At 39.3% G+C, this 26947-nt stretch overlaps 1 protein-coding gene across 5 annotated transcripts in view; it reads right to left on the bottom strand.

Annotated features, from left to right (window-relative positions):
• The window catches only part of DYNC1I1 (dynein cytoplasmic 1 intermediate chain 1), a 427557-nt gene that overhangs the window by 106712 nt on the left and 293898 nt on the right, over nt 1–26947 (bottom strand). For all 5 annotated transcript variants that reach the window (XM_027775320.1, XM_014591225.2, XM_014591224.2 and 2 more), the window contains 2 exons: nt 26285–26384; nt 16901–17026 (listed from right to left, as the gene is read on the bottom strand). In XM_027775320.1, coding sequence (XP_027631121.1) covers nt 16901–17026; nt 26285–26384 — 226 coding nt within the window. The remainder of the gene's footprint in view (nt 1–16900; nt 17027–26284; nt 26385–26947) is intronic.

Raw genomic sequence — 26947 nt, 5'->3', positions numbered from 1 at the left:
GCATATGCCCTATAGCAAATTGATAGGTAATAATAATAATAATAATGAATACAATGAAATAAATCATTCTTACCGAAAAAAATATTTGATGAAGTTTTATGGTCTTCTGAACAGAAAATATACCCAAGAAAAACAGGAAAAGTCTCCTAAAGAGTTAATTGTTCCAAAGTGGAAAATATATTTAAATTTAAAATTCCTCAAGAAAATTAGCCTTCTCTTTAGCTTTTACAAATAAGAGCAATTGGTGGCTAATATTCCTAACCTTTAGTCAGTTTTTTGTGGATGAGAAAGTAGAATCAGGGATTATTACTTTTACAAAGACTGTTTAGACATCCCAGTGACATGATCACTATATGAAATATAATTCAAATGATCTCAGTTTAAACACTGACTTTGACAGTTAGTAAAATCATTTAATTTTCTACTATGGAAACTATTTTAATAATTTTAACTACGTTTTAAAGACTATATCAATTCTTTGAGATGAGGTAGGATGGAGAATCCAAATAATCTGTAAATTGAGCTCTACTGCAAGAAGTAAGTCTTGTTCTTCAGTAAGGATGCTAATGGTAACCTTTTGAAGACCTTTTCTTGGTATTTCTCTTCTTCCTCTATCTCTCCTTTCTTAGACAGCTCAAAGAGAATCTAGTTCATGAAAGCAGACTCTAGTTAATGATCCCCTTCCCTCTGCTCTCTCCCATTCTCTTTCATTCACATTCCCAACTTTGCATCTCTCTTCTCATTTTCCTTTTTTCTTTCCGGGGAATGACCACCTCAAAGGATTAATTCAGAACAGGCAGCAGAAAATGGTAACAAGAGTGGGCAAATCAGGATGTGGATTTAGAATCAAGAGGTATTTTAAAGGAGGAGAGTTACTCAAATTAAACATATGTTAAGAATATGGGTTTGTTCATGGCATACCTGCTCCCAGTAGTCCCTCCCTGTCCAGATCAGCCTTTAAGGACAGAGTATTCCCTAGTGGAGTGAAATAACAAATACAGCAGCTTGAGTGTATATTGATCTGAATAGCCCTGTAACCTTCTTTCCCATTGGTCTGACTTCGTTAGAATGCAGGTGGTACGGACCTAGCATAACTTAGGAGATGAATTGTACGTAGTCCCTGAGACTCAGAGCCAGAGAGAATTCAGTTGCAAGTAATCAGGCTTAAGGCATATATAAAGTCTAGGAGAAGTATTGGTATTTACACTACATTCCATTACCTGATATGCCTGTTTTTTCCCAGGCCCCATTCTTTCTTACCTTGATACATGTAAACTAGACAGAAAAAAATCTATGGCCTTCAAAAAAGTGCTACATAGAGGCTTAAAGCATTCTTCTTTGGCCTGATCTGCCAAAAACTAAATGAATAGCCAATTGTGTTCTGCAATAACAAGAAAATGCTATTTCTGCACTTTCACTTTTTCTAGCACATCGTATTTTGTAGCTCTCACCTATCTCAGAATTGTGTACTCAAATATTATTGATATGGACTAATCACACCTATAGCTGGATGGGTTTTCATTAGGAACTATGTAGAATAAAATCTAAGAAATGTGTTATTTACTTGCTCATTTACATCATTCCTTGTTCTGGAAGAGTTTCGAGGTGAAGAACAGTAATGAAATGTATTTACGGTTCAAATTCATTGCATTGATAGGAAAGATTCAATATGCTTGGGTCCCTTAGACAAGTATCCACAATATGAACATTAAGACAATTCTAAGGGTTTTTAAGAAATTATATGTGTGGGACCAGCAGTTAGCGTAATGGCTGTGTCACTGAACTCCCATGTAGCCGACCGCAGTTTGAGTCCCGGATCCAGTGGCTTCAACTCACGCTGGGCGCGTGTGCTTGTGTGTCCAAGATTCCAAGAGGAGAATGGAGGAGAAGGGATTGCGGCATGGCCATCCCCCCGGGGGGTGATTTCTCACTTTTAAAGAAATATATATATTTGGTAATAGAGTGCATTAGCTTATGTGCTTGCTGGAATGACAGAGTGAAAGTGAGAAATCACCCCCAGAGAAGATGACCATGGTGCGATCCTTTCTCCTGCATTCTCCTCTGAGATTTTTGGCACACACACACACATGCCCAGAGTGTTTTCCAGCCACCAGGTCAGGGACTCAAAATGTACAGTCGGCCATGTGGGATCCTGTACCTTAACTACCATGCCATCTGCTGGTCCAGAAAGTAAACCTTACATTTAGTTTTGAAATAATATAGATCTGAGAGGTCACAGAGCCCCTTTCTCTTTATTCTGATATTATTCCTTGAATACGAGTACTGACTAACTAGCTGTGAAATTATTACAGGATAATAAGGGTAACTAGAGTCCCTTTACACTATGACAAAAGTGTTCTTGCTAACTAAATGATGTGGGAAATAAATAGTTTCTAAGGCCTGCAAGTATTTAATAAGCACTAGTTATGAGATATTATACATAAACAACAGAGCATTCTTAACTCTTTGTTAAAGTTGGCAGGTCCCTACTGTTTAATTACAAGTTCAAGTTATCACAGTCTTGCTGTTACATTTCATTTCTCTAACAATGTCCCAAATCAGCAGATTCTATATCAAAGGACTTGATATAATGGAAATTTCTATCTACACGGATAAGTAGGATATGATTATTTCTCCAAAAAAAATTTCCTGATAGTCTCCTTTCGTGGATCATGTATGATCTGAGAACACTTTCTCTCTGCTGTCCAAATTGGTGGTGTTTTACAGAACTTGGCTTAAATATTCCTCTTACAAAGGAGAGGACACTTTGTAATATTCTAAAGACTGGTGATCTGTGTTAAGCCTGTCCAGTAGCTTTCAATACATAGAGGGGGCAATCCAGGGAAATTCAGTTCTGAAAATTATCTAAGTCTTCACAAATTGGACCAAGCATATTAAAGGAAAGGCCACAAAACAGGTGGGAGTCATACTGACAAGTGTGACTTGGGAGGTGGGAAAGGGGAACAGGTGGAATTTTCCCTCCTCTGAACACCTTGTCCCAAAGTGAAGTCTTTTCTATGATTTTACTGGTGATAGGCTGATACAATGTCATTATGCCTTTGATGAAATGCCTGAATTGTCTTGAATGATTGCATCTCCTCAAGTCATCATCCATCCCATTTATTTTTTAAAAAAATGATTAAAAGATGAATGAGGAAGATACACTATTTGTTTACAAATAGTATGTGAATATGTATGCAGAATGATTAGATCAGTTGTAAATATTTATTAGCGAATAACATATCTCTTTCTAGAACAAAAAGAGTAAATGTCCAAGAGCAATATCTAAGAATCCACACAAATTCTGTATACAGAAGTCTCTCAACTCTCCTCATATTTGTGTGTGTGTGTCCTTTCTGGTTAAGAAACACATTTGTTTCCATTGTGGAGCTTTCTTTAGCCATTAAAAGCCATGATTCCTGTTTTTATGTGCAAAAAGTACTTAAAATGTGTTCCTTTCAGGGGAAACTAAATACTGTGCCATTTTGAAAGTCATACCCTCAAAGCTCAGTGATGGTTGTTTGAAAACATTTTATTCTATTTTTGTGGAATCTTTGTCACATATTTTCTCTGTGTTGATTTTCTGAGAGGCTTTGAGTTGTTGAGTGAATATTCTCCTAGTGGCAATTTTAACACATCAGCCTAGTGCTTTTATTTGTGCTGCAAGTACAACACCCGATACTATGCATCATTAAATTAGTTCTGCTCCCATACAAAGTTGCTGTTCAGGAGTTGTTTGCTGGCTGTCCAGCTGGAGGATTAGAAGGTAGGGTAACGTTAATTTTACACACAAAAAAAGTGACAGTTGAAGCCAGGCTTTTAGTGATGAAGCTTTTTGGGGTCCTGGGATAACTGCTCTGCACTTGTGCCAGAGAACACAATGTACAACATCACTGTTCACACAGAATCCCACCAATATTAAAAACTCCAGAGAAGGCAAAATAATTTATGAAAATGTAGACCAAGAGCACTTTCTTTTAGAAGAATGCAGGAAGAAAAGCTGAATAAAGCAAAGGAAAAATTTGTGCATGAACTGCTTATTTGCAATTATTACCAAGGTGAGGGGGTCCTGACAACACTTTGTGGTCTTTAAGGACATTCTCATTCCTCTTGGCATTATGTTCTAGAATTATATTTTCCATTTTTTCATGCTGTGTCTGTAATACAACCTCTTTACATAGCATATCTCAGGAAATGACAATTGGCTGTCGAACCTCATACAAATTGATTGGATATGACAGCTTAAAGGAAGAAATACACTGCAGAGAAGAAAACTTTTACTTCAACTCTTATATTTTAATCCTCTTTTATCCCTTCTTAGTTAATTTTATTATTTCAATTAGATCATTTAAAAATCAACACATCACATACCAACCTCCCCTAAGAGCAATCATAAGATTTGATGATTTTTCTGATACACAGGCTAGGGTTTCAAATTTGCATTATTTTATCTACCGAATTAACTATGAATTCTAAACCCAACTAATGCTGCCATGTGTTTTTAAACATCTCTAATCTAAACCAGCTGGAGAGGCATGGTTTTGTAAAGGCATCCCTTTCAGGACACTCTGTGGATTTTGTCACTGCTTGAGGTTTTGGCAAACCATCAACATTACTATAATTCTCTTTTATGAAATATAGCTTTTGACTAGGACTTGAGAGTCTTGGGGGGGGTGTGCATGCATTTGTATGAGTTTGGGCACTTGTGTACAATTCTTGCTCCTGTTCTCTTTATTTTCTAGAAGATCATATTTATAACAAACTCACTTTAAAGAAATAAAGGTTTTGTTATACATAAGGAGTACTTAAGTTCAATTTTAACTACTCAACATAATCTACACAAAGATATCAGAGAGGCAAAAAATCACATATCTTCTTGTACACAGACACTGAAAATATGCTTTTTAACAAATCAAAAGGAGAACATATAACAGCTCTAGTGAGCAAGAAAAAAGTGAAATTATAAAATGATTATGGCAACAATTTGCAGCATCTGAGACATAAACTCCATATACTTTTGAAAAGCTTAAGGAAAAAAAAAATCAACTAAGCTAAACCTTTCACCAAAAAAGGCATCACCTTGTTTAATTCTTTGACCAAAACTGAATATGCCATCTAAAAATGAGAACCAGATGTGAACATAGGAAAAGCAATGTATAGGCTATTTGTGACAACAGAGGTTGGAAAACTTTCTTTGGAAGTATAGATCATGAGTCTATTTCTACAAAGTCTCTTCAATAATATGTGCTTTCCAATAATTTCAAAATTTAAGTTTGGCTTAGAGTAACTGTCTGCAATGAGTTAAAATAACAATCTGACTATTGGTGAATATGAGTTTTGTATTTAGTCATAATATAGCATGTTCAAATAGCCCCATTCTTCCAAAGATATTAGGCATCTTAAAGACACACACACACACACACACACACACACACACAAATAAGAAAGTTTCTATCTAGTTTGTAGAGAGAAAAAAAGAGAATGTACTTTTTATAGATAGTCTGAAGTCTAGCAGTGGTTTCAACCTTATAATATGAAGCAGTCATAGATATTCCTCTTGAAGTGACTGGCTTTAGTTCACGCTAAAGAGTAAAAATAGGGCCTAGTGAAACACCACAGTCCTCACCAGTTTCCCACTGATTATCTTCCTGGAATGGGGTCCCCCATGCATACAGGAAGAACACCGCCTTGCTGAGACTCTTTGCATACAAACTACCTGATAATCTTTTAAACATGCTCCTGCCTGTGTGAAAATGCTGTAGGATAAAGAAAAAGTACAGTCTGATATTCTAGAGGACAGAAGTCCCACCAAGGGTGGTCCCAGGCCATACATGTCTTTAGAAGAGTCAGTTCTTTGCTGAACTGATAGACATATGTAGAAAACATTCGTCCTGCCCATCTTTCTTATTCTTGCCCCATAGTGCAGAGTAGGTTAAGCATGGCAAATGGTTAACTAGCCTGCACAGAATTCAGTGTGGCCATGTGAGCAGTGTGGTTACCAAAGGGTTCCTTTAAGCAGCCTGTCCCTCAAACTGTCAGTGTGAGTCATTAAACCAAGGAAGCCAAAACATCTGTATCTACCATGTGGCAGAATGCAATATCAGAATAACGGAGAAAACACAAATGCTTCACTAAAGCAAAAATGGATTTGATCAAGTTCAAAAAATTTTAACAACAAAAGAAAATTGAGCTCACTTTGTACTCACTGGTAAGAGGTCTTTTCCCACATACCCCCAGTACTCTCTATTGCCTGGCTGCCCTAGTACCCTCAGTTACAAAGTCCCCAGCATATCTCCCATTCAGTAACTAATGCTGCAGTGTGTAGCACACAGAAGGGCTCAGATGCATGCACTTGGACACACACACAGATTGTTATATATGGTGAACATCGTTCTTGAATGTTAGGCAACCATTGTGGCTGATATTCACCAGGTACTTACCACTTGCCTAATGTAAAGTGCTTTATAAATAGTAATTTATTTTAGTCTCATAAAAATCCTTGGGCTTGCCCTAAGTCACAGAATTTCCAAATGGGAGAGTCTGAATTAGAAGTATCGGCTGTGTGGCCCTTTAGATGACTATGCACTTAACTGGGCTTAACAGACTCAGGAAATGTCTCATCTTCATTTAGTCAGAAAGCAAATGGTTAACTGAGGTTTGGAATTGTCTCAGATCCCCTATTCACGTGGGCTTTGTATAAAAAGCACAGATAAAGAACTAGCCAATGTAAACAGAGTCCAGGCGACTACCATAATTGAGTGGAATTGGCTGGGTAAATGGGAAATTAAGCATGGTAGAGGTTGGGGAGAGCTGAAGAGTTCTTGTGGAGAGGGGCTAGCCACCTCTCAGTTCCAACCAATTGTTCCTGTAAGGGCCTGGCCATGGTGAGTCACCCATAAATATCTGTTGAATGAATGAATAAAGACATCTAAGTTGAGTGAAACTTCCTCAGGAATACATCCAGGCCAGAAAAATAAGAATGACAATGCTGAAGCTTTTCCTCATGTGATTATCAAACAGTAATGATGAAACAACAAGAGGTAAAGAGAATACATTATCTATTCAAAGCAGGCTCACTTATTACTATTGCCTGAATTATGTCCTCTCTACCCACTGCTAAATTTATTCTTTGAAGCCCTATTGTAACCGTACTTAGAAACAGGGCCCAGAAGGAGGTAATTAAGGATATGAGGTCATAACAGTGGGACCTCAATAGTATTGATTAGTGTCCTTATAAAAAGAAAGCTTGCTCTTTCTCTCTCTCCCTCTTTCATGTGAGGACATAGAAGAAGGAAGCACCCTTTCCCAAAATGGAATAATCTAGTGTTTTGACCCTGGACTTCCCTGCCTCCAGGACTGTAAGAAATAAATTTATGTTTTTTCATTTGTTTGTTTTTTTTACCAGAAAATAAATGCCAACTTTATTAAAACACTAGCAACAGAAAACGTTTCCAGTTTTTCAGAAGAAAATAACATGAAACCAGCACCACCGGGTAAACATTACAAGAGGAAATGCCCACATTTGTTGTTCCAAGAGCTCCCCACCACACGCTGGAGATTTTTCAAGGACAAGTGCTATCAGAACTGCTGTGAGAACACAGTTCACGATGGGTAGCTTCATCATTAGCTCCTCAAACAAGAGGACTGCAATAATGGTATTCCTGTTCAGAAGCTCTTGGTGTAGAGAGTATTCTGATATGGAGAACAGAGCCTTGCTTCTCGAACTCAAGAAAAACCATGAACTAATCAACTTCTGATCCAGTCTGCCAAAGTGCTCAATGCGGCATCCTTATCCATTTCTACCATATCTGGGGGCGTGCAAAAGAAAGGTGGCAAGGTGCCAGCATTTGGCAAGCAATTCTGGTGATGCTCTGGGCTCTGTTCCCTTCTACTGGTAGGAGGAAGCATCTTTTCTGGCAGCTGCAGCAGTGTGATGGGGGAAGAAGGGACCACCCACCAATCACCTCTTCTTGAAGCCCCCCCCCTTTTTTTTGAGAGGTTTTCGCTACAGGGCGCCTGTGCTCGCCAGACAGACAGAGAGAGACAGAGAGACAGAGAGCGAGAAATCACCCCCCAGGGGGGATGGCCACACCACAATCCCTTCTCCTCCATTCTCCTCTCGGGATCTTGGGCACGCACGCACACTCACCCGGTGTGAATTTAAGCCACCGGGTCCGGGACATGAACCGCTGTCGACTATGTGGGAGTCCAGCGACATAGCCATTATGCTAACTGCTGGTCCCTTGAAGCCATATTTTTTGTGTTCATAGCAGAGATCTGTCTTAGAGCTCCCCAAATTGATAATCTTTGGGCATCCATCTCTATCCTTCTCCTGGATGGTACACTCCTTACAATAATAGGCATCAGAAACTCCAGGGTCTCCACAGATGACACAGCGCCCCTAGTAAGAGCCATAGTTGCATTCATCACATATGCGAACCAGGGTACAGGGATGCATATAGGAGTCGTAGATCACACACTTGTCATCACATTTTTCACACAGTTTTCCAATGGCTACATCAGCTTGCTTGTGGCAAAAGATTAAGTCTGGATGATGTTTAGCCATAGTTCCCTACCAAGCCGGCCACTGGGGGCTTCAGAAACCAAATTTATGTTTATAAACTACTCTGTCTATGATATTTTGTTATAGAAGCCCAAACTGACTAATACACCTATATTATCTCCTTCACCCTCACAATATTTTATTTTTCAGAGAGTTTTTTTTTTTTTTTTTTTTTTTACTATAGGGTGAGCTCACTGGAGAGACAGAGAGACAGAAAGTGAGAAATCACCCCCTGGAGGGATGGGCATGCCTCAATCCGTTCTCTTCCTTTCTCCTCTTGGGATCTTAGGCAAGCATACACATGCCTAGCCTAGGTTTTAAGTTGCTGGGTCTGGGACTTGAACTGTAGTCAACTACATGGGAGTCCAGCAATGTAAACATTACACCATCTGCTAATCTCTGCCCTCATAATAATTTAAGAAGTAAAAAGAACCTCATCAGTACTCAACCCAGACCCCTCAAAACACCCATTTTCTTAATACCAAGTCATCTCTGAAATCCATGAATGGCTGCATGGGAGGATACTGAGGAGAAAGGGAGTGATGAGCTGGAGAATTTGCTTAGATTGTGGTTTGGTTCTCACTGTACAGCATCAGTAATTCCTGGAGCAATGCCTTGGTGAAGCACAACTGGAGAAAACTTGTTCAGACAGTTGTAGCACTGTGTGTGGGAGAGAAAAGTGTATTCAGGGAACTGAATGACATCTACAATGCTTGAGTTCTGCATCTAGAATATATGCACACATCGGAGGAGCAAGACAAATGCGAGTAAGGAGTAGTAGCTAGTTTTCATAATGATGTACAACTTCAGTTTGTTCACTTGCAGAATGACACAGCAAGGCAAAGAAAACAATTTAAAAACCATTTGTTCAGTAGTCCATTCTCACAGCATCCCCTGCATTACATAGCTCATGCATTTACCAATATACATGGTATATGGTACCCTGCATTACTGTTTCCAAATGAGGAATTATCTAGGATATAATCTCATTGTTATAATCAATCTGATTATCCTAATTTCCTTAGATTTAACCCAATGATCAATTTGGTTTCTTCTTGTGTTACTTTTTGGAGAAGATTTCAGAAGAAGACAGATAAAGAATGAGAACTGGCAAGATAGTTTTTCTGCTTCCATCTTCCTGGGCCAAAAGAGACTATGAAGTTCTTGCTGTTTGATTTAATAAGAAGCAGTGTCTAACTCAAGCCTCAATCATCAGACCAGTCATATTCAATTGACATAAAAGAAGTGTTTCTGAACGTCTGCATTTCATTTCAGCACATACACTTAAACTCCCTATGCCTTTTCCCAAAGGCACTAAATGGCAATGCTGCACTGCATTTCCTCTGGTTGGAGTCACAGAATCTGTATCTTTTATGAATGTGTTTAATTTTACCTTTCTATCAAATATAATCTTTATTTTTCATAATTATATACTTTGAAAATGTGTGTCATAGTCTACGCAACACTGATTTTTCTCTTTTGTGTTTTGCTGTCCTAAGGTATATTGAACATCACATTGATGATTGTCTTGGTCTTCCTTACATTGGCTTGCATGTTCTTGACCATGGAGTTTATTTGCCAATTGCAAAGCACCTAAGATGCACTTTTGTTTTGTCATTCCAGGAACTCATATTGAATTTGAGGCACTAGGCACTAAAGACTGTTCTATCCTTTATCCTTACCTCTTTTTGGACTTCCAGTACCCATTTCTTGGCACATCTAAGAGAAAACATTTAAAAAGGCCTTTCTTATCAACTGGACATAAGAAAGTTACACTTCCTTTTATTTAGAAAAATATATGAAAAATTTTAAGTCTGATGCTATTGCTTTTCTGATCATAATATACTTTAGGAAATTAAGTTAATGTATATCTTTGTGTCCATAACTATTTTGTAGGTTTGGATTACAGATTATCATCTGGGTTGGAGGTGGGACAAAAATTCATAGGAGGACATATCAAATTTATTGAAATAAACTTCATAATTCTACCAGAGACTGGAGGAAATTGTCTTTTCATGGGATCTGGAATCACAACAGTGAAGCCTCCATGACTCACCCAAAGTCACCCAGAGTGTAGGCAGCTAGAACAGAGTTGTAAGTCCTCACTTTCTGTGCCTTTCCTAACCACCAGCCCACGTCCCCTCCTGGGTTCCCGCCTCACAGGCGACCTCTCTCTGAGGTTAGCAGGAACTTCATGGAGAACAAACACCGGTCAGCCAAGGCTGAGTCACAATCTCATCTGTAAGCTTTAATGAATCTTAATGAGAAGACAAGTCACACATTAGGAAAAAAAAAAAAAAAAGACTTCTGATGTTCTTAAACACTGGGTACAAATGAGGCTAGTTGATAGCCTTCATATTCTGCTTTCTCCTGAAACAGTGGAAGTTTCAGGTCATTGTCAGTTTCAGGTCATTGCCAGATCACCCTTGAAAAGAAAATGCCAAGAACAAAGAAACCAAATCAGGAAAGAGTAAAAGTAAAAATGAAAAAACCTCTGACCAAGCTAAGCCTCTAAATATAACTTTCCCACTTACCTCAATGCAGATAATTCTAAGATATATATTTCTGATTCTATTCATTCTGTTTAAAAGAGTAAGACCACACCAGGGTAAGCAATGCAGGGTGGTCAGACACATAATCTAATGACAGTGTGTGCAAGCCGCTGCAGAAGACGGGCCAGAGCACTGCCAGATTGTGTGATGGGCTGAGTGGCTGATTTCTATGCAGAATCCACTGATGTTTTCCAAGTATGGACTGCTTTTATTGAAATAAAAATAGAAAATGCAGGACCAGAGCCCACACTAAAAATTCAGTTCGGTAAAGACACAAAACTGCCCACGAAAGTAGAAGGTATTTGGCCTTGCTATTCCAGGAGAGAAATGAGTCTTCCTACTGAAATCTTTTTATGATTAGGCTAAAAGCCTGTCAGCCTTTGGAAAAAGACACTGAGCTGATGCCTGTTTCTTGTGCATTTGCTTGCTAATGCTTGAAACAATACTCTTCAGAGCCATCGGATTGCTTTGCAATTACTCTCTTTGGAAAAAATATAAAGAATCAGCAGAGATCAACAGGAAATGGCTAACGAATGCAATGATTCCAAAATGACAAATGTGCAATCGTCATAACACACTCCTTGCTTCTCTACATCCTTGTCCTTTTTTTTACTATGCGAACTATTTATCCAATTTGAAATGATTGGAACAGCACAGGAGACTGGAAGCCCGTTGAAATGCCCTGCTTTCATGAGTGTCTAGAAAGAACTAGTTGTAATAGATAATAAGATTTATCAAAGATCAGAAAGGATGGAGAAGAAAAGCTATAGACCAGTAAGCAAGAGTTTTGTTCTTTCCATACATAGTTTAACGTTGCATACTTTCGGAGAGGTTTTTTTTTTTTTCACTATAGGGCACGTGCGCTCACCAGACAGACAGAGAGAGAGACATAGAAACAGAAAGCGAGAAATCACCCCCCGGGGGGGGGAGGGCCACGCCACAATCCCTTCTCCTCCATTCTCCTCCCGGGATCTTGGGCACGCACGCACACGTGCCCGGCGTGAGTTTGAAGCCACCGGGTTCAGGATGTGAACTGCGGTCGACTATGTGGGAGTCCAGTGACATAGCCATTACGCTAACTGCTGGTTCCCACGTTGCTTACTTTCTAAATGTCTCCTTACTGTTAGAAAACTGCAAAGGTAGCCACATGGAAGACCATGCCTAATCAATATCTGATAAGTGGCAGGCTACCAAAAATATATCTGAAATGAGCTATTTCCATGTTTGCCCATTTGTTTTGAATAACAGCCTGGGTTGCTGGCTGGATGGTGTAACAGTGATGAAATGCAATATTCTAGGAGGTTGATGCACATGGGAAGGTTCTGGGTTCATATCCAGAGGCCTCCCTGAGCATGCCAGGCACATGCATGCCCAGGTAAATGCAAAAATCAACTAAGATGGAGAACCCAGTTTGTTCCATTTCCTCTCTGTTCAGCTGCACCTGACCTATGCCACACACTTGCAGGGTGTTACCTGGCTGCATCCCTTACTAAGGCACAGTAAGGGTTTTGGAGTAAAAGCTGACTGACTTCAAACGTGGCTTTGTCATTCATAAGCAGCTGCCCTTGTTTTACAACTTCTCTAAACCAGTTTCTCATCTGAACTCACCAAGAATTATAACACTCAGTGTAAAGATAGATTTTCAATATGTACATGTTAGTATCATTTATTTTTTCACAGATTCTGTGTCACAGACAATTCTCCATGACCTAAAATTAATGTGTTTTCTCACCTCTTAGGAAAACTTCCATTCCCTTGGTGTCTAATAGTTTACCTTTCAAAGTTAATCACTTCAAACATATATGTATTTTTGGAGATATTTTTGCTATGGGGCATGTGTGCTCACCAGAAAAAGAGACAGAGAGAGAGAAAGCGATAAATCACCCCTCAAGGGGTATGGCCAAGCCACAATCCCTTCTCCTCCATTCTCCTCTCAGGATCTTGGGCACACACGCACACATGCCCAGCATGTTTCAGCCACCAGATCGGGTACTCAAACCACGGTCGACTACATGGGAGTCCAGTAACATAGCTATTATGCCAATTGCTGGTCCCCACTTCAAACATATTTACTTATTAGCCTAAAGTGCTCTGGAATTAGTAGGACTTTAGTTGTGAAAAGTATTGGTTTCTTGGATGGCTCTGGGGTGAAATCCAATTGTAATGGTTCATTTTATATGTCAACTTGGCTAGGCTAGGGTTCCCAGTTTTTTTGGTCAAACAGCAGTTTAGATGTGGATATTAAGGTGCTGACATTTAAATCAGCAGACTTTGAGCAAACTAGATCATCTTCTATAATGCAGGTGGGCCTCATCCAGTCAGTTGAAGGCCTTAAGAGCAAAGACAGGTTTCTTGAGGAAGAAACCATCTGTCTGCAGGACAGAAACTCTGCCTTACTGGTCTGCCCTGCAGATTCTGATCCATGACTACAACATTAACAATTCTGAATCTCCAGTCTGCCCACCTGCACCACAGATTTTGGGCTTGACATATCCTATAACTGCAGGAGCCAAATCCTTAGAATTAATTTCTCTCTCTCTCTCTCTTGCACACATACACACACACACACACACACACACACACACGAAGATACATTTAGAAAATCGTAAGGCTGATATCTCCTAATGATTCTCTTTTCCTGGAGAACCCTGGATAATACACCAGAGGTCCTCAGCAGGGCTTTATAATTGCCTTTTTCCCTGCTCACTTCTTCCCTTTTACCCTTTCCTGAGAGGGAACAAAGCTCCTTCTTTTTCACCCTTTCAGATCTGGTCCTATATTCTGCCCATACAGCTCCTACATTAGATCACTTTAAGAGAATTACTTAATGATAGAAACTTGGTATGATAGTAATGTTCAGCAATTAGGATTTTCATAAGATTTTCTAAATGTATCTTTCATATATTTCATGAGTATTATGGGTTATTCATATGAATGATTGTTTACATATGATTAACACAATGATGGATTTCAGTATCTTTAAATAGGTGTGTGGTGAAGGGAATAGCTTTTATTTGATAACTAGAGTGTCAGAGTCTCCATGATCCTTTGCACACTTGTCCAACTCTAAAGTTTAAAAGGGGGACAAATGATCACTTTTCTCAGTAAGAATGCCACGTAGAGTTTAGAATCCCCGACTGTTTTGGTCGTTGGACGTAGTGAAGATAGTAGAAATTTGGGAGATACAGAGATATTTCACTCAGCATCTTTAGGTAACTCTGGTGTAGATGATTTTGACATATTCAGGGTACTTTTTTTTTTTTTAAGTTTACTTGTTTATTTCTTCCATGAAAAATGAAAACAGAGAGATAGAGAGAAAGAATCATCCCATCAGGGTCTTCATACTTTGCCCCTACCCCTAGTCTCATGAGAAACACAGGCATACACATGCACCCAGCATGCAGAGGGAAGCCTCAGATAGGGAATCCATGGCTTTCTCAGAAGGCTTCGCATGGCAGAGCACTGTGTCACTGTTGCACAGCCATGATTGGCCCCTTCTGGCTTTAAAAAGGAAACCTGTACAGCAGGAGTATATTTTCTCTTACATATATTACATCATTTAGAGGAGAAACTAAAAATAAAATTTGTCTTGGTGAAATCTTAAAGATACCAGGAGAAGGGGCTAGCAGATGATGAAGCAGTTACTTCACTGGACTCCCACATGGCCCAGTGGTTCAAGTTCCAGACCCAATAGCTTGAAACTCACGCTGGGCACGTGCGTGCATGCCCCAGACCCAAGGAGATTAATGGAGAAGGGATTGCGGCATGGCCGTCCCCTAGGGGGATGATTTCACATTTTCCTTCTCTCTCTCTCTCTCTCTGGCAAATGCATGTGCCCTAAGGCAAGAATCTCTACCCAAAAAAAAGAAAAGAAAAAGAAAAAAAAGATACCATGAGAAAAAAAGAAAGAATGTCCTCTTCAGTCACTACTAGTGTTAACTTTTGCTATATAAAAAGCAGGTAAATTAAAAATTTTAGTTCATTTTAAAGATCTTTGAAATTTGCTTCTTCACTTAGCCATATCACATGCTTGTTGACTTGTTGACTGCATAATGTTGTAAATATTACATCCATTATCAAATCATTATTACCACAGGCTCCCTGTAGTCAATTAATATAATTAAATTTTTAAATTTATGATAAACATCAAGTACACTGATTAAAATAGTATGTAGCTTCAAAATTAAAAGTATACTTTACATAATATCAAAATAAGTTAAAATGCACTTTTTTTAAAAAACGTGCTTCTCCTTATTTTATAATCCTTATAGTACTTTCCTGGCAATTAAACAAACCTCTTAAAACTGAATAAAATTAGGATTTTGTGCTTCTATGTTTATAGAAAGAGCATATCAGACTGACAAACTTGATAATCTAAGGAATAAAAGGGAAATAATAAACTGTTCTTATTTCAAAGGTTCAGAAAATAAAGATTATTTACCACGCAGACCTAGACTTCTTGTGAAGTTGTTTTTGAGATGGCAAATTAGAAAAACATGGCCAGTTAGAGGTTACTCAATCAGGTTGAGGCTGGGACTTGTATTCCAGAAGCTCCTGTTCCCCAAATTATATCTGATAATGTTCTAAAGTCTAAACATATTTTAGTTCAAAAAGATTCTTGGTTCTTAGATATAAAATGGCACTAAGCTTCCAAAAATCAACAGGTTTACCCACTCTCTTCAAATTGTGTATTTGTACTCAGAGTCATCCGCCACTCAGTACCTCTCGATTATAATATTTGAGGATCTGAAACCTTGAGCTGAAATGTTTGTTTTTCATTTTCCTGCACATAATCACAGGACAGGGGTGGGAATAAAGGAGTTGGTATATTATAAACTGAGACTTATGATTTAGGCAGAGTCATGACTGAACAGAGCAGAGCTGAATGTGTGCAAGTGTAACATGACTGCAGCTTGTAATGTGTCAAATGACAGAGAAGGCACCTGTCTTCAGACACAAGGAATAACATATCCCAAACTATTCGGGATTACTTCTGCACATGCCAACCAGAAACAGTATCTACATTTCACAGTAAGTCAAGAAACATAGGTGGTCGGGACTACCAGTTAGCGTAATGGCTATGTCATTGGACTCCCATGTAGGCGACCACAGTTCGAGTCCCGGACCCGGTGGCTTAAAACTCACGCCGGGCGCGTGTGCGTGCGTGCCCAAGATCCCGAGAGGAGAATGGAGGACAAGGGATTGCGGCGTGGCCATCCTCCCTGGGGGGTGATTTCTCGCTTTCTGTCTCTCTGTCTGTCGAGGGCACGCGCCTTATAGCAAAAACCTCTCAAAAAAAAAAAAAATAGGTGGTCAGTCTTTGTTCAAACTGGCTACACAGGCATTATTATCTTTAAAGCAATATGGTGCCTATAAACTTAAAATGGGCAAAATCCATTGAAGTACATTTCAGAGTGAGGAATAACTTGAAATGGTAGTGCTCGGAGGATGTCCACGTGGGTGGCCACGCATATGTCACTGCTAAGCAGAGGAAGTGGTACACCACGATTTCTTCATAAGTGTGAGGTCTTTATAAACTCATCCTCATGGAAGCTGTTTTAAATAGAAAGAAAATGACACACAGTCCCCAACCAGGCTTCCTAACTGTTTGAGAAGGGTTGCCACTTTCTCCAAACATTGGGTTACCGTGGGGGAATTTTCCAAAATTGTCAACAATTCCATTTTTAAACACAGCTCTTCCTTTCAACAGAAGGCAGATGCAACGGCAGGAACTATATTTGGTCTAGCAGAAGATGTAAGTTATTTTTACGATGCTGACTCCTACCTGACAGTGGAAGACGTATTCTGGTGTGGTTTTCTTAAACTTCATGTTCCAAACCAAGGCGACTCCATCTGGTTCATGGGGAGCGTCTTCATTGTTGTTATAAGAAGCAACCATCAGCTCGGGATACTAAATGGAAGATGTTGTAAGGATGGATTATGCTCAGATGACAACACAAGGCAAACTGTCTTGTTCCTCATAAACACACTATAGACAACCTGTTTTGCATGGTGTTTTCTTTTTAAATTGTAGCATACTTGATATCAACCTGCTACCTAAACCTACTGCAATCTGGGTTCTGCCTCCAACACTCCATGTTACCATAGCTACCAATAATGCCAAACTGCAAACACTGCTTGATCTCTCTGAATTATCTGATACTTTGGGCTAGTCTCTTCTTTCTTCTATATTGGCATCCATTATTTTCCTCCTGATGATCCTCCTTAACCACTCTTAGGGGAAAAAATATATATATACATACATATATATACATATATACACATATATACACACACACATATACACATATACACATATACATATATACATATATACATATATACATATATATACACATGAGACTTATGATTTAGGCAGAGTCATGACTGAACAGAGCAGGACTGAATGTGTGCAAGTGTAACATGACTGCAGCTTATATATGTATACATATGTATATATATATGTATGCATATGTGTATATATGTATATGTATATATATGTATATATATGTATATATGTATATATATGTATATATTCTTGGGGAGTGCCTATTCTCTGTCCCCCAAACCTGTTTTGGCCTCTACATATTTTTCATGTGATCTCATTTATTCCAATAGCTTCAACAAGGATAATGAATGGATTATTCTCAAATATTTACCCTATGTTTGATTTATCTCCCAGTTGCAGATCGTTACACCTGACTGCGTACTGGGAATTGCCCAGGACTGACCACAGACCATGGGATACAACACGTAGGAAAAGGAGTTCATAAACTTCTACACAACAACCACTGCTCGTCCCACTTTCCCTATCTTAGTGCCTTGCATCCACATTCACCTGGCTATCCAGACCAGAAAATCTAAATTCACTTTTAATACTTCCTCTTTTTCACCCCAGTTTACATTTTTTTCTTTCCTTTTGTCAGAGGATATGTGTACTTGCCTGAGACAGGATCAGAGAGTGAGGGAGAGGGAAAAAGCACCCTCCAAAGGGGTGTGATCATGCTGCAATCCCCTTTCTTCCATTTATTCTTCTTATCAGGATTTGGGGCACACATGCACATGTGCCCACCGTGTTCTTCAAGCTGACAGAACTGGTATTCAAATTGCACCTTCATGGGATCCAGCTTCCCTAACCACTAGGCAGGAGGACCAGTGCCCCTATGCGTAGTGTTTCACTGTTTTCTCAGTACCTTTCAAATATATGCCTTCTTTCCATTCCTAAGGCCAGAGCCTCTTAAATTAATTTTTTGTCTGGCTGAAGGCAACTGCTTCCTACATTGCTTTCCGCTTTCAGGATTGCCAAACCCTACCATCACCTGCTCTGCTTTTCGTCCTTTGCCAGGATAACTTTATTAAATATATATTTAGATAAGTTATTCCTCAGGTTAAAATACCTTAATGGCTCTCATTACTTTCAAGGCAAAATCCAGGTTATGTAGAATCCCTTGTGATGTGTCACCTTCTACTTCCCTGTTTAACCACTGACAGCCTTCCTTCCCCTCCTCTCCCTCTACCCGATGACCTAACCTCCCCAGAGTAGTTACAAGACACATAGGTACTGTACCTACAGTACCTCACTCTCACTGGAACGCCTCTTCTGTGCTGTTTATATTATTAACTCATCTTTTGAGACTCTGCAGGCATCAAGTCTTTCAGACAATCGTACCTAACCATCCACTTTCCCTCCTTGTCTCTTATCAGTTTCCTTAATATTATGTGTCCCCCCTGCCCCTTTAAAACACTTGTCAAATTGTACTAAGATTTTTCCCACCTGTCTTTCACTAGATTGCAAGCTGTTTGAGATTGGGGGTTGGTTTTTATTTGACCTCTAAATCTAGGGTCTTGTAATTTCTAGAACATGATACATTTGGGCAGAAATCTTTTGCCTTATTAATTTTAGTAACTCTTTTATTTTAGTAACTCTAGGTTTAGTAGAAAGGCCTTATATGGTATTTAGTCCTTTCTTGTCAGGCAATGCCCGTGATTAAAGGCTTAAGTGCAAGAAACATAACCAGCAAACAAGAATGATTCTATAGTGATGCTATGTGTTCAAAATTACTCACTTTACATGAACCCTGTTATGGGTTTTATTAAATAAATGGAGGGTGACTCTCATAGGAGGCATTTACAAGTCAGAAGGCATTTCATGAAAATGCCATTTCTACCTGGGATTTTCATAAGGCAATCCCATGAAAAATAACTTCAAGATTATAGCAGATCACATCACTCTATTCCTATCAATAATTTAATTTTTCCTTCTTTTTCATTATGCTGTGTAGGTAGGTATTAGATAGACGTGTCCCTTATAAATTAGAATATGGACTTTTTTTTCTATCAAAAATAACTAAACATAAGTCTTCTATGTGGCTTTATTCTTACGGCTGCCTTCACTTTAAAAAGCTGTAGAGTTCTTACTTGTTGGTTGGTGCTGAGAGGGTATAAGCATATGACGATGCACAAGTATGCAGCCACCAAGGGAAGTAATCATTCTTTATTAGAAAATGCTCCTCAGCAGATGAATCAAAGGCCCGTTAACAAAGGCCTTTGATTCAAAGCCCATTCCAAGAAACTAACATCCAGATAAACACAGAAGTCTCCAGACTGTCCATCTGAAGTTTAACTATGTCACATGTGAAAAGGCAACTCTATAAACATCAACACCACCACCACAGGGGCCAAGGAGCAGCCAGATGTGTCTGCAATAATATCCCACAGCTTCACATCTGGGTCTCATCCATGGCACCCACTTCCAGCTTTTCTTCTTTCCATTTGAAAAATATTTAAAATGATTTGTCTTTAAAACTCTTAGAAAACAGGGTATGTTTTAGTAAGATACCAATGCAATGCCTTTGACATAATTCCTGTAACTGATATCACAAAGCTGTACTTTCTTAAATCTTAGACAAATTTTTTATTTCAAAGTCTCCTCTAATACGTCTTTTTCCATCGTTAATCTATTTGAACATGATATTTTCTTATTCTTCAACAAAAGTCTCTAGACAATTATTTAAATCTTTTTTTTTTTTTTTTTTTTGGAGAGGTTTTTGCTATAGGGCATGTGTGCTCGCCAGACAGAGAGAGAGAGAGATAGAAAACGAGAAATCACCCCCAGGGGGATGGCCACGCTGCAATCCACTCTCCTCCATTCTCCTCTCGGGATCTTGGGCACGCACGCACACGTGCCTGGCATAAGTTTAAGCCACCGGGTCTGGGACTCGAACTGCGGTCAATTACGTGGGAGTTCAGCGACATAGCCATTATGCTAACTGCTGGTCCCAACAATTATTTAAATCTTAAATACTGTTAAAATTATGATTTTAAAGATAATATAAATAGTTATGATATTTGAGATTATTTGATTATTCTTAGGACTGTTTTATCCAATCGTTAACCTAGGATAATTTTACCGGAAAATTGCTACATAACGAATACCCTAAAGCCCAATCTAAGTGGGGGGCCACCAGGTCCAGCATGTATGATTAAAATCCCAGGAGGAAAATAGAGGAGAAGGGATTGCAGTGTGGCCACGCCCCCTCACCTTGGGGGGCGGGATGATTTCTCACTTTCCCTTTCATTGTCTCTCTCTGGGGAGCACATCCTATGGCAAAAACCTAAAAACAAAACAAACAAAAAACAAAAACAAGCAAACAAAAAACAACTTATTCTTCTAAAGAACTGAAACCACATTTACCAAGACCAAGGAACCAGCACATTTAAAGTATCCATTATGTGTCAGACACTTAGCTGGGTGGTATGTTTACTCATTTAGTCTCACAAACTCTTTATAGTAGAAAGTGTTTTACTTATTTATTTATTTTTGGAAAGACTTTTGCTATAGGGTGCATGTACTCTCCAGAAAGACAGAGAGACAGAGAGACAGAAAGTGAGAAATCGCCCCCCAGAGGGGATGGCCACGCCGCAATCTCTTCTCCTCCTTTCTCCTCTTGGAGTCTTGGGCACGCACACACAAGTGCCCAGCATGAGTTTAAGACACCGGGTCTGGCACTCGAGCCGTGGTCGACTATATGGGAGTCCAGAAATGCAGTCATTACTCCATCTGCTGGTTCCATAGATAGTGTTTTACTCATATCTATGGATGAAAAAGCCAAGGTCCTTGAATAAGTAACTTGTTCTGTGCTATGTTGCTACTAAATGATGAAATGAGAACTGCCTGAAGTCTGCTGAGCTCCAAAGCCCATGTCTTTTCCCTTCACTGTGGATGTGTCAAGTACCCCCTATAAAGTGTGGGGCAAGAAGGTGCATAAAATGTGCTCTGCTCTATAGGAGCTCGCTATGAAGCACAGGGGTGAATACATATGTAGGAATGACTATGACTCAAGCCTAAAAGCAGAACATGACAAAGGCTAAGATGCTAAGCAAAGCCTATCAATGTATGGAGGAGAAATAACCATTTTAGTTGGGAATGGGGTATATTAGGTAGCAAGGCTGGAAGACACGTCTGGAAGAAATGAGACTTAAGTCAGGCATTGTCAAATGGATAGCTTATTAGAAGAAAAGAAAAAGGCAAGTACAGACAAGACCACAAAAGCGGGTCCAGGAGATTCCTTTTGGGTATCCACCTAGATCACATGATCACCACATATATGGGTGTGTATAATTATCCCAGGGATAATTATTTAATTGCAGAGTTGACACTTGTTCCAGATGAACCAATCATTCTTTAACCTGGATATTGTACATTTTAATTAAGACACAGAACTTGTGGGCTGGCAAATGAATTAGATAATGACGGCATTCTATTTGTGAGACTCCGCAAGCCCAGATTTCTACTATTCCTGAATTTTGGTTCTTTATCTTTTCCATGAATTCCCTAACTACTCCAGTGTCCCTTCAATAAATTCCCTTTCTGCTTAACCTAGCTAGAGGTAAAGTTGTTTTTTGTTTGTTTTGTAGGTTGGTTTTCTTTTTTGACTTCATTATTTGGTTGGGAGGCAGGCTGCGAAGAGGTATACAAGAAAAAAGGGTTGGAAATGCTGTAGGGCATCATCAAGGAAGTCACTATGTACAGGCTAGGGATTAGATTTTACTCTAAGGACAGTAGGAACCACACTCTATTAATGCTACTGTTACTACTATTCTTACTACTATGTTGTATGTACTGAATACTTTTTCTGTACCAGACAATTTTTAAGTTCTGTCTTTTAGATATGAGTTCATTTACTATTTTTTTTTAAAATGTCCTTTACTAGGATTTACTTTGTATTTTTTTTATATGTATTTTTTTTATACATTTTTTTCTTTATTTACATTCATTCACTGTACATCATTATAGCATACAAAATGAGATTTTTCCATTGAGAATACACTGTATATTGGCTCAATCAAGCACATCAACATATGTGTTATTGTCAACAAATCATTTTCCATTTCTTGTTTTCTGTATATTTTGCCTTTTTTCCCATCCTTGATTTCCTATCTCACCCTCTGCCATCTCCCACCCTCCTCCCACACTGTGTCTGGTATCTATTGTTGCTTTCTATGCCTCCCCCATTTTATTGTTTCACTAAATATCTTAATAAATCTAAATATTTTCAATAGCAAGCACAGCTGATATGTATATCCATGAACACAAGACTGACTTTAGGCATAAACCTCAGTGAATAGAATGAACATACTGTAAAGTAGCACCTAACTAGGGCTATATAGCTTAACTGCAGTGAGTTCATTTACTATTCAGAATAAGCATTTGAGCTAGGTATTATCATGATCATCATGTATGGATGAGAATTTTTTTTTTTTTTGAGAGGTTTTTGCTATTGGGTGAATGTGCCTCTGACAAAGAAAGCGAGAAATCATCCCCCAGGGGGATGGTCATGCTACAATCTCTTCTCCTCTATTCTCTTCTTGGAATCTTGGGCATGCACGCACACGCGCCTGGCGTGAGTTTAAGCCACTGGGTCCAGGACTTGAACCGTGGTTGACTACATGGGAGCCCAGGGACATAGCCATCATGCTAACTGCTGATCCCATGGATGAGAAAATTAAGCCAAAAGAACTTAGGCAATTTGCCCAAGATGATACAGAAATTGTATAAACCAGCTTTATAAAGATTAGTCAGATGAAAGTACTTATAATGACTCAACCATGCAGAAACTGGAAGTAGAGAGATGGCTAAGAAGCTACTTCCTAATATAAGCAAAAAGTAGGCGTCAGACCCATAAGATGGACTTGAATTGGTATCTGAGGGACTGTTTTTGCTACTGTGAGTTTGGATTCAGTAACAAAATGATTACTCAGGTTTGGATCTTGGATGACTGCTCGGTTGGAGGGTGCAGTCTACATGTGAGAAGAGCATGGATGATGGGGAATCATGAGTTCATGTCTGGCAAATCAGTCAGATGGTATGTGGATAGTAACATAGGCCCATTAGGCTAATCAATGTTTAATGAATGCCAAAGCTGACATAATTCCTTAAATGACCAAATTTTTACCAGGGAATAATGTTAGGATGCCAGTTTGCAAATATTTCAAAGTTAAAGTTTGAGAAGCCCCAGAGATCAAAGTAACGTTACATAGAAACTATAGTTTCTTCCTTTTCTCCCCTTAGTTCCATTTTTCTTCACTTGAGAAATTATCCTGGGCATTCATTCCACTGCTAGACTCCAAGATTGTGCATCTACCCTTCTTTTTTAATATCTTTAGATTTCATCTAGATCTGTTCAGAAACTCTCTTAAGCATGCAAACCTGGTCCCTTGAACCTCACAAATGTGTTGTTACTCAGAACCTAAGAGTTTTGATTTCATTTTCTTATATCCCATATAAAATACACTTTCCAAAATTGCAAACATCTCCCCTCCCATAGTAGATAAACAAGTTACATTACAATGGAAGGAACAAAGGTGGTCTCTCCATTATTTCTAGTTTCACTTTTTGCAGTGAAAACATCACACAGGATTGTGCGTGGAGATGAATCCAAGGACAGTATAGCACATCACACACTAAGGCAAGGCAGGGCCAGTCCCACTGATGCTGGCCGGCCCTACCAGTCCTCTGGGACTGTTATCAGCTGACCTGTGAACATGTAATAATTGCTTTTGAGGAATGTGTCAGATAAGGTTCCTGTGTAATTTCCAGACCCTGAACAAGTGAACAAGCCGGGCTAAGTGTTTCCTCAGGCTTGGATCTGATTTCTGCAGACACTTTAGCGTGCTCACAGACCACCCACACGCTAGCTGAAAGTGGCCAGGCAAGCCCTGCTCTCATGGTCTCTGGGGCATCATGCACTGTGTGCTTTGTTGTTTGGATGTAAAAGGGGATTTAAGAAGAGAGAACACTCACCCACTTGGTACTCAATGATAGTCCAGTTGTGGGGGATTAACTCCTCTTCAGTTTTCCTGATCTCCAACAGGATTACATGGGCCCTTATCATCCCTCTTACTGTGCTTCCTAGAACACACTTCATTCCCCTCCTTTCATTTGAATCCCATTCTCCTGAGAAACCCTGTCTGATCAGAGACATATCCCAACCCCAACCTCTGCTGAACTCAGAGCACTTGCAAACTGCTCCTGTATCATTCAGCACCTACAGTTTCTTGGTTTCAGATTCACAAACCCTTGGTGGGAGGCAGTGGGTTATTAACATAGCTCTTGGAATGCTAAAAACTTGGATTCAGATCCCTCCCTGCCACATTCTAGCTGGTTTTTAACTAGCTTTGTAGCTCCTCTGAGCCTCAGTGTCATCAACTATAACACAGAAGGAGTAAGAATTGCCACCTCATATGTTTCTTATGAGGGTAAAATAAGATACAGCCCGCAAAGGAATTGGTATAGTGATCCACGTATGAGAAATACACATGAAAAGCTAGCTGTGACTCTTAGTCCCTATGAAAGCATAGACTACAGGCAAGCAGAAGCTTTGCTGTGCATAAGCACCTAGGACTAATCATTCCTACCTCTGTCACTGTTACTATGTCAGTGTCATTGCAGGAGGGAACATAGCATGACTGCTAAGAACAGGCTCAGGCGTCAAGCCACCTGGGTTCAAATTCCGACCTCACCACAACTAAGTTTCGTGCCTTTGCACATGTCGCTTAGCAGCTCAGTGCTGAGTATAGTGCTTGCTGTACTGTCAGCTGGTTGGGTTGGCTAGTCAGTGAATCAGCTTTTGGTAAAATTGCCTTTCACTCTGAATCCCACCCTAAGGGGCTTAGACTTTTTTTTTTTTTTTCTTTAGGCAATGTAAAGTTTTAATCCATTCAGGGAGTAAGGTGATCAGTATTTTAGGAAAATTACTTGGGTAGATGTCTAGAGGGAAAACTATAGGTGGACAAACATGAAGTTAGACCAATTAGAAGGTTAATGATAGTACAGGTGTAAGATGATGAATACATGAGTGGAAAAATGGACAATTTGGGTGTCAGAGTGGGTCTGGAAGATTAGGGAGAGAATGCAGGAAATGCCGATGTGAAAGTTGTGCTTTAGGTCCTTGGATATGCTGTGATGCCTTTAACATATACATAGGTAGTAGGCAAAACGAATTTGAGGTATACGGAAATAGTGATAAATAATTTGATATTCTGTAGGACATCTGAGTGGATCTGCCTGGAGGACAAAGTAGAAGTCAAGAGGAAGGTTGAGTGAGAGATACAAACAGCTGTCCCTGTGGTAGTAGAATCCATTGCAGTGAAAGAGATCTCCCACAGGAGCATGAGAAAAGAAGAGGAGAGGATAAGGGCTTAGTCCCTTAGGATGTTAGAAGAAAACGAAGTCTTAGAGAAGTAAGAGAACTAGAGGAGGGTGGAGTTAAGTAGAGAGAACACAATGGTAGAAAGTTGTTTCTATAAGCATGAAAAAGTCAACTAAACAGATCAACAGTGAGAAATCAGAGCAGATGAAGGCTTAAAAATATCTCCAGGATCTGCCAAGTAATAAATCAATGGGGACCTTAAGCAGTTCCATGGAGAGAATGGTCTGGATCCTTATCTGGTACCTAACTCGCAGTAGGTATTCAATACATTTAAATAACTGAATGGAGAATTTAAACTAAAACCTTAGTGAAATGAGAAGGAAAACCAGTAGGTATAGAGAAGAACATTGTAGGTTAGTAAACACATCCTAAGTGGAAGAACAAATTTCAATTATGTTTTTATACAAATGCCCTAAGAACAGAAGCCTAGTTTGTTCCATAGCAGCCATAATTCTTACCTGGAGAGACCAGTCCATACACGTGACCACCCGATGCTTGGACCAATGCTCATCATAGAACTGACGATTGAAAGCAAGATTGGCTCCAGCCTGAACATCCCTAGGAGGGTTTAAACATCAGAAATAAATGTGATGTTTCAGAATGGGGCTTGTTTTCTACACTGCTGCCCGTAACGAAATAATAAAATGGCAAAAGCCTAACACACAGTAGTCTCTAAAGTAAAACGTCACCCAAGACAGCAAATTATAATCAGAAATAAATGAATTAAAGACAGTTTCCTTTATGAAAAGCTCCTTCTAATCTGGTCCACTTGTTCTTTCAAGCCTGGTATGAAATGTCCAATTTGTTCCAGGTTTTCATCTTGACCAGTCCTGAAGCATTCTTCTTCTGACACTCTAACTTGAAGCAAAGTTTAATACAAATCTCCCTTCCATAAAGAGAGCACAGCACACTAGGAAATTCTTTGATATTACTACCACCTTATCTATCCCTGGACCAGAAATCAAATGCATGTTTCTTACTTGCAAATTCTAATTGGCTGTCGCAGTTGCCTCCTTACTCAATGGTAAGTGATCATTTTTGCCAAGAGACAAGCATGGTGGAAAGTGGGGAATTCACTGATGTGTTCCAGATACTTACCATTCCTGTCATAGACCAAAACA

This window comes from Tupaia chinensis, unplaced genomic scaffold, assembly GCF_000334495.1.
Source record: "Tupaia chinensis unplaced genomic scaffold, TupChi_1.0 Scaffold000544_1, whole genome shotgun sequence".
NCBI lineage: Eukaryota > Metazoa > Chordata > Mammalia > Scandentia > Tupaiidae > Tupaia > Tupaia belangeri.
Note: the sequence above shows the minus strand (reverse complement) of the source record. Positions and strands in the feature narration are given on the sequence as shown.